We start from the raw sequence: 8,542 nt of genomic DNA, 5'->3' as shown, positions 1-8,542 counted from the left end.
AATCACCCGCCCTCTGTAGACACTGGCCCCGCCCACCTGTCCCCATTGGGTCCGACCAGGCAGGCAGCCCCGCCCCCATTGCTTCCTCTGTCTCATCAGTGGTTAGCTTTCAAGACCTGCAGGGAGAATCTCTAAACGTGGGGCTCTAGACACTGCAGGAACCTGGGGCGTGCTGGGGAGCTGACGTCGAGGCCCTCCCATCCCTCCACTTCCTTTGAGGCTGGCTGTGCTGCTCCTCCACGTCCAACAGGATGACTGAAATGACCTCACAAAGGCTTCATTTCTACTGTGAGTCCTCATGTGGGCATTGGTCCCAGCACATCTATAGCTTCCTTCCGGTTCTCTAAGGGGCCAAGATGACAGAGGCATGCATACAGCAGGTGCTCAGTAGAAGCATGCTGAAGGAACAAGACTTCTTCCGGGGAGGCCTGGGGATGCTTGGCTGCCACGCCCTTTCCAGGAGCTGCCTGCTTCCTGAGGCCTGAGTCACACCTCCCAGGCACTCTAAGTGTTCGCCTGCCTTCTGTGGCCCACCCCCACCCACCGACCCCTGAAGGAATGACTCTGGCTCTGTTGTAGCTACAGCAAGGAGTCGGGGGCCCAATGTCCCCTCCTGACACATGGCTTTCCTCCTGTGCCCTGGAGAAGCTGCTCCCAGGATGCCAGAGAAGCACTCCTTCACGGTTCAGACAGGCTTCACTCTGATCCAAACCCTTGTGATGTTCAAGGGTGACCTGCTTCTCTCCCAGAACCACGTGTCTACTTTGTCCAGACATGTCTTCTAAGCAGAAAGAAAATCAGAGGTTTTACTGTTGTTTTTAACAATAACCCAGCTCCAATACTTTGGCCAGCTGATGCAAAGAGCTGACTCATTGGAAAAGACCCTGATGCTGGGAAAGATTGAAGGCGGGAGGAGAAGGGGGTGACAGAGGATGAGAGGGTTGGATGGCATTATCGACTTGATGGACATGAGTTTGAGCAAGTTCCGGGAGATAGTGAAGGCCAGGGAAGCCTGGTATGCTGCAGTCCATGAGGTTGCCGGGAGTCAGACGCAACTTAGAGACTGAAAAAACAGCAACCTCTCCGTCTAAAGCCTTCTTCAGGAGCTTTGCCCAAGATTCTAAGGAAAATTAGAGAGGGTATTTTTTAATACACATTTGAAAAACTGATTCAAAGCCTGCAATGAACGTATTTGCTACCAGTAAAGAGTATAACTGTGACAGTCAGAAAGAGAAGACTCAGAATTGGGGCTTTGCTTGGGAGAAGCTGAAGTGGAGCACTAGGTCCCCTCCATGCGCCCCAGATGTGGTTTTGTTTTAGTTATTTATTTATTTATAATTTTAAAAATTCGAATCTAGTTGATTTTTTTGTTTTTGTTGTTTTACCAATGGCAGAGTTTCAGGTTTCCAATTAGCTCATGTTCACTCTCAAAGGAAGATCAGTGCTGCCCAGAACGAAATCCCAATATCACGAGTCCACGAGGCCGTCCCTTGGCTCAGCCAATCTGGCCAGGAGTGTTTATAAGGCAATACCACATGTCTTCAATCACGCCTCCAATTTGCATTCGAATCTTTTCTCCCACAGTGTGTCCTGAAGGGTCCTCATTTGTGGTTTGTCTCACGAATAAAGAACTTTTAAAATAAACAAAGTTTCTGTTTTCTCTAAGAACTGAAATCACTTCTTGAACTAGAACTTGAACCAGTTACTACAGCTGCTGCTAAGTCACTTCAGTCGTGTCCGACTCTGTGCGACCCCATAGACGGCAGCCCACCAGGCTTCCCCATCCCTGGGATTCTCCAGGCAAGAATACTGGAGTGGCTTACCATTTCCTTCTCCAATGCATGAAAGTAAAAAGTGAAAGTGAAGTCGCTCAGTCATGTCTGACTCTTAGCAATCCCATGGACTACAGCCTACCAGGCTCCTCCATCCATGGATTTTCAGGCAAGAGTACTGGAGTGGGGTGCCATTGCCTTCTCCGCCAGTTACTACTAACTCAGAGTAAATTGAACTTGGGACTTCCTCAGTGGTCCAGTGGGTTAACTCCACGCTTCCAATGCAGGGGACATGGGTTCAATCCGTGATCAGGGAATTAAGATCCCACATGCCATGCAGTGAAGTCAAAACATTTCTTTAAAAAATTATAAAAAGTAAGCTGAACTCCTTTTTTGTATGTTCACTGTGATATTCCATTGTTGGCATATGAGGTCACCTTCTAGAATCACCAATAAGAACTAAAAGCAAGAGTGAAATAGAACGAGGCATTCCTAAAACGCGGGTCGCCGAAACTCTTTCCCCCAAAATTCTTATAGACCTTCTGGTCTTGGAATAAGGAGCCTGTTTTGTGCCATCACGAGTGTATAAGCATGCTTAGGGTAGAGTTGGCTGGAAGAGTCACCATATTCATAAACCAGTAGTCCTCCAAGGAGCCTACATGCTAAAATACTTTTGCCAACATGATGCCTACAAAGACGTCTTCTTTCAGAGAGTGAATAAAACAATACTTATTCTAGGAAGCCAATGACAGAGGCCTCTGGTCTAACAGTATTTAAATGCTACTGGGCTTTCAAAATACTTTGGATAAGTAAGTACTTGCTAACCACCAATAGCTCTCACTAAAGAAGATAAGTAGATAAAAGATAGCCAGAGCTTTGCGAGACTTCAAGAAAACAAAATAGAGCAAAGCACAGTTAGCATTCTCTAGAACTGATATTGATTTGAGGGCAGGCAGGTGGGAGGAAGCGTTCAGGGCTTCTGAAAGGGTGAGAACTCGGTCTTCACTTCTGCTGTGCGATCCCCTGCGAAGCATCTCTCTCGGCTGCCTGTGTGTTGAGTTCTGATGTTTGAACCTGAAGGTAAATCTTGTTTTCTTTGGGTTTTGCTTTCCTGCAGTGACCAAAAAGAAAAATTTTAGTTACAATAGGTACTTCCTTGGTGGTCCGGTGGCTAAGATTTCACACTCCCAAAGCAGGCGGCCCCAGGTTCGATCCCTGGTCAGGGAACTAGATCCTGCCTGCCACAGCTAAGACCCGATGCAGCCAAAGAAATAAATATCTCTTTTCTAGTTTTTAAGTTAATATCAATAATGGCTTTTTAAGAATCTGTTGCAAAGTTTCATCTGGGAATAAGTCTCCGAAGGTGAGAATGTGCATAGCAGGTGATGAAGAAGAACAGGCTCAGCAGAGACCTCGGGTGGATAGTTTCTGGTCCTCTGCCTGTTTTGCTATGGTTTCTTATATTTTTAAATAGTTCTTGAAAGTCAAATGTTAAATATTATTTCTTGACATTTGAAAATTGGATGAAATCTCAATGTCAACTTCCATACATAAAGTTGTGCTGGAACCCAGCCACGCCCATTCATTTATGAACTGTGACCGCTTTCGTTCTGAAAGGACAGAACCTAGGGACAAAGACTGCACGTCCCCAAAGCCGCAAGTATTTACTCCGTGGTCCTTTACAGAAAGAGTTTGCTGGCCCTTCCACAGAGCTTCTGTTGTGTCTCTGTCTCACAGCATCCCCTGAGAGTCAGCGTTCCATTTTGAAGCTGGGGCTCGGGGGTATCTAGCACAATTTCCTTTATCTGTAGCTAATGACAACAGCTGCCTCACAGGGTTTTGCGAGGATGGGCACCTGAAACTCAGTGAAGTTGACGCAGTGTGACATCTATTAGCCAGAGCTCCCATCACTCCCAATCCCTGACCTTGTTTCCTGGAAAGTAGGGAAGAATGTGTCATTTTTTAAATAAATCATTGATTTGGCTACAAGGGATCTTGGTTGCAGAATCTAGTTCTCTGACCATAGATTGAACCCGGGCCCCCTGTTTTGGGAGCGTGGTGTCTTAGCCACTGGACCACCTGGGAAGTCCCAAGAAGGTATCAGTTGAAATGATCTCTCTATTTATGAAATTCGTATAGCAGAGAAGACAGATAATGAAATAAGTGGTGATTATACATAGTGAAGGGCATTATCGAGAACAGAGGGTGTCCATGGCGGCATGGAGCTCCAAGCAGAAGCCCTGGCCTCCCCTGGCCGGGCAGGAATAGCTCTGATGATGGAGTGAAGGGACAAACACAGCATCATAAAAGATGACCAAGTGTCTATTTACAAATTATAACGAAACTTTTCAAAATCAGGTAGTTAGCCTTAGCTATATGTGTCTACTCCTTGGGGCCAGAGGAAGACATTGTCATCAAGGACAAACGTGTAGCTGTGTGTGTCTGCTACACAGACGACAAAATGTGCTTACAGTTCACATAGAGCATGTGTCCCTTATCAGTACTGAGAGATGAAGAATTTCTCAAAGTGAGGCGCGCTGACGGGTATTGATCGTCATGAAAAGATCAGGTTCCCCCATTCAATTATGAAGTCCAAAACCTAAAAGGCCTAGGAATCTGCATTTTAGCAAGCTCCATTTGTGACTCCTCTGCAGAGTAAATTTGAGAATCACCGAGGAAATCACACAATATGCATGAAGAATGGCAAGAATCCAAGGTTTGTTGGACACCTGCTATGTGCTGGGCTGTGGATAAGTCGTTGTCACCTACTTAACCTCATTGAATTTTCACAGCACATCTCTCAACTAAGTATTATTGTGGCTATTTTTCAGGCAAGGAAATGAAGGTTAGAGGGTTCAATGATATTCCCAAGGTCACATGGCCGAGTAGGTGGCTGCCCCTGGACTGAAGCTAAGCTTTAACGAGTCCCCAGAGTCTCTTCGCTCTACTTCCCAGGGACACGTGGGTCCTTACATAGAATCCAAGAGCCAAGCCTGTGATGACTACATCATCGGACACTTTTTCTCCCTTTCCTGTTTGGTGCCTCTAAGAGTAGGACCTGAGACTCCAATGAAGCCCTTGTCCCTGTTACAGGAGTGAAGGTTTTAAGTCATTCTTCTTTGTGAAGAAAGTCACTAAGGAATTTGAACCAAGAGTCACAAAAAAGACAGAAGATTGATTTAAAAATAGCTCCCAGCAACTCTGGAGTGAGCTAGAGGCCGTGGTGCTCCGCATGGTCAGCATCACAAACAAAACCTTGCATCTCGCGGTTTAGAGCAGGTGACTGCCAACCAAAAACATACACTCCGGCTCTCCCTGCTTTCCTTTTTAGCCAATAGTCACTGCATTGTGTTTCTGTCTGTAGCAGCTCTGGGGGTGATAACAGGCCGCACAAGACCTGTAAAGCTCTCCCAGGAGACAGGAAATGGAGAGTGTTCATAACCGGGAGGGCAAGTCTAACATGGGGCTCTGGGTCCCTCAGTGGCCGGCGCTCACCTCTGCAGGTTCTCGGCATCCTCGATGGTCTCTGGCAAAGTGACCCCCTTGGTCTCCGGAAGAAGCAGCGTCATTCCCCCGGCAACCAGCCCCAAGGCCGCTTCAAATGAGACAGATTCAACATGGAGCCGTTAGAGCATGGCCAACACCTTTTACAGATGATGACAGCTAACTAAAGAGATGCGTAGGCAATACATGAGCGAGGGCCACTTCAAAAAGTCAGCGTTGTCTAGAAAATTAAAAGTGATACGATAACGGGGGAAATGGCAGAGTAAGAAAGGAAACACTTCCCTCCTTGTACACCTGTGCTGTGCTTAGTTGCTCAGTCGTGTCTGACTCTTTGTGATCCCTTGGACTGTAGCCCACCAGGCTCCTCTGTCCATGGAGTTCTCCAGGCAAGAATACTGGAGTAGTTACTTACCATGCCCTCCTCCAACCCAGGGATCCAACCCAGGTCTCCTGCGTTGCAGGCAGATTCTGTACCAGCTGAGCTACCCAGAAAGCCTCAAAGTACATCTACCTAAGAATACAGTTCTAGAGCAACTGATGTTTAAATATTAGGGGGGTTATCGATTCAGGTACCTTGGGAATGATAGGAAACTCAATTTTAACTCTTAACTATGTATAAAGTATATATGTAGCAACTATTATATACACGCGTGCATGCAGGATAAGTCACTTCAGTCTTGTCCGACACTTTGAGACTCCATGAACTGTAGCCCACCAGGCTCCTCTGTCCATGGGATTCTCCAGGTAAGCATACTGGAATTGATTGCCACACCCTCCTCCAGGGGTTCTTCCCAACCCAGAGATCAAACCCACATCTCTTATGTCTCCTGCCTTGGCAGGCAGGTTCCTTACCGCTAGCACCACCTAGGAAGCCCTTATTATATTTATATATATAATATAATGTAATATGATATATTATATAATTGTATAATATAAACTATGCATGCATGCTCACTCAGTTATATCTGGCTCTTTGTGGCCCCATGGACTGCAGGCTTCCAGGCTCCTTTATCCATGGGATTTTCCAGGCAAGAATATTGGAGTGGGTTTCCATTTCCTCCTCCAAAGGATCTTCCTAATCCAGGGATTGAACCCGCATCTCCTGCACTGGCAGGCAGATTCTTCACCACTGCGCCGCCTGGGGAGCCCATATATAACCTATACAGTGTATATTACAGCTACTACACACATACGACATGGAGCCCAGCTGATGCGGATGTGGGCAGTGTGGGCCTCTCTCGCTACGCATCCACTCCCGCCCCACCCTACCCTGATGGGCTCACCTGGCCCAGACGTGGCAGCTCTCCACACGTGCGCAGTGGTTTTGCCCTCCACTGAGTGGCAGGTCTGGGGAGAAGTGGATGAGTTCCCTCCTCCTCCTCTAATCTAACATAATCAGTAACAAACCAGGTACTAAACTTGGATTCCCACTGTGCCTGTGTGTCTGTTGTCGATTGTTAAGATCTGGAAGCAGAAGAGTGACAGCCTAGCATCTTCACATGTTAAGTTCACCGAAGTTGGGAGTCACATTCACAGGACACCGGGAGGCTACGTCAAAAACGCTCTCCTGCTCTATTCTGTAGAAGGAATTATTGGACTCCAGAGCCACAGGACATAAACTTCTGGCCCATGTTATAAGAACGGCATCTTATCTTTCCCGTGAAGCAAGACAGAGGAGCCAGGAGACAATGAAAGGGCAGACACCATCCTTCCCTTCTGTACACTCGCTGGGGGTACCATTCACTCATCCAGTAGTTACCGACTATTCACACTGGGCTGTGAATAAGAAGTAATAAACGTGTCATGAAGTCTTACCAAACAAAATGAGCGGCGAGCCTTGCCAAACCTCCATCAGCCTGAAGACCAGGAACGGGGTGAGAACCCCACCCAAATCACACAGGGAGGAACACACCATCATGCCAAGGTTCCTGGTAAAATACAGAGACCGAAAAAGATGACATTTCTGTGAATCAGTGTTCCAAATGGTAAACTTACGCTACAGCAATTACACCGCCCATTCCCCAACCTCCAGGGAGGGGAGAGGGGCTGGAGATGGGATTAATCTCTGAGGACTGGACTTCCCTGGTGGCACAGTGGATAGAAATCCACCTGCCAATGCAGGGGACATGGGTTCGATCCCTGGTCCAGGAAGATTCCACATGCCGTGGAGCATCCAAGCTCGTACGCCACAACCACCGAGTCTGTGTGCTGCAACTCCTGAAGCCCGTGGTCCCGAAGGAAGAGTAGCCCCTGCTCACGGCAACTGGAGAAAGCCCGAGCACAGCCACGAAGACCCAGCAGAGCCAAAAATAAATAAATACATATTCTTTAAAAAAAAAAAAAATCACTGATTATTTCATCAACCGCGCCTACGTAACGTGCTAAAAGAAAGGCACGTCCCAGCTCCAGGGGGACAGAAGTGCCTGTGCTGGGACTCTGCTAGCCTTGCCTGCGAATCTCTTCCTCTGGTTGCCTGTTTATAACCTTTATAACAAATGAGAAAGTGTAAGTGCTTCCCTGAGTTCTATGGGCCTTATAGCAAATGAATGAACTCCAGGAGGGAGGTTACTAATTTGGGAAATGCCAGGCTGGATGAAGCACAAACTGGAATCAAGATGGCCAGGAGAAATACCCATAACCTCAGATACGCAGATGACACCACCCTTACGGCAGAAAGCAAAGAAGAACTAAAGAGTCTCTTGATGAAAGTGAAGGAGGAGAGTGAGAAAGTTGGCTTAAAACTCAACATTCAGAAAACTAAGGTCATGGCATCCAGTCCCATCACTTCATGGCAAATAGATGGGGAAACAGTGGAAACAGTGACAGACTTTATTTTCTTGGGCTCTAAAATCACTGCAGATGGTGACTACAGCCATGAAATTAAGACGCTTGCTCATTGGAAGAAAAGCTATGACCAACCTAGATAGCATATTAAAAAGCAGAGACATCACTTTGCCAACAAAGGCCTGTCTAGTCAAAGCTCTGGTTTTTCCAGTAGTCATGTGTGGATGTGAGAATTGGACCATAAAGAAAGCTGAGTGCCAAAGAATTGATGCTTTTGAACTGTGGTGTTGGAGGAGACTCTTGAGACTCCCTCGGACTGCAGGGAGATCAAATCAGTCAATCCTAAAGGAAATCAGTCCTGAATATTTACTGGAAGGACTGATGTTGAAGCTGAAACTCCAATACTTTGGCCACCTGATGTGAAGAACTGACTCATTGGAAAAGATCCTGATGCTGGGAAAAATTGAAGGCAGAAGGAGATG

At 46.8% G+C, this 8,542-nt stretch overlaps 1 protein-coding gene across 4 annotated transcripts in view; it reads right to left on the bottom strand.

Annotated features, from left to right (window-relative positions):
• Positions 1 to 2,687: 2,687 nt before the first annotated feature.
• The window catches only part of SLC22A1 (solute carrier family 22 (organic cation transporter), member 1), a 37,201-nt gene continuing 31,346 nt past the window's right edge, over positions 2,688 to 8,542 (bottom strand). For 3 of the 4 annotated variants that reach the window (XM_010840892.1, XM_010840893.1, XM_010840891.1), the window contains 3 exons: positions 7,092 to 7,204; positions 5,268 to 5,367; positions 2,688 to 2,883 (listed from right to left, as the gene is read on the bottom strand). In XM_010840892.1, coding sequence (XP_010839194.1) covers positions 2,775 to 2,883; positions 5,268 to 5,367; positions 7,092 to 7,204 — 322 coding nt within the window. In that variant the 3' untranslated portion in view covers positions 2,688 to 2,774. The remainder of the gene's footprint in view (positions 2,884 to 5,267; positions 5,368 to 7,091; positions 7,205 to 8,542) is intronic. The other variant, XM_010840894.1, reaches the window with a different exon arrangement.

Source organism: Bison bison, unplaced genomic scaffold, assembly GCF_000754665.1.
Source record: "Bison bison bison isolate TAMUID 2011002044 unplaced genomic scaffold, Bison_UMD1.0 scf7180017864148, whole genome shotgun sequence".
Lineage (NCBI taxonomy): Eukaryota > Metazoa > Chordata > Mammalia > Artiodactyla > Bovidae > Bison > Bison bison.
This window is presented reverse-complemented; position numbering and strand designations above follow the sequence as displayed.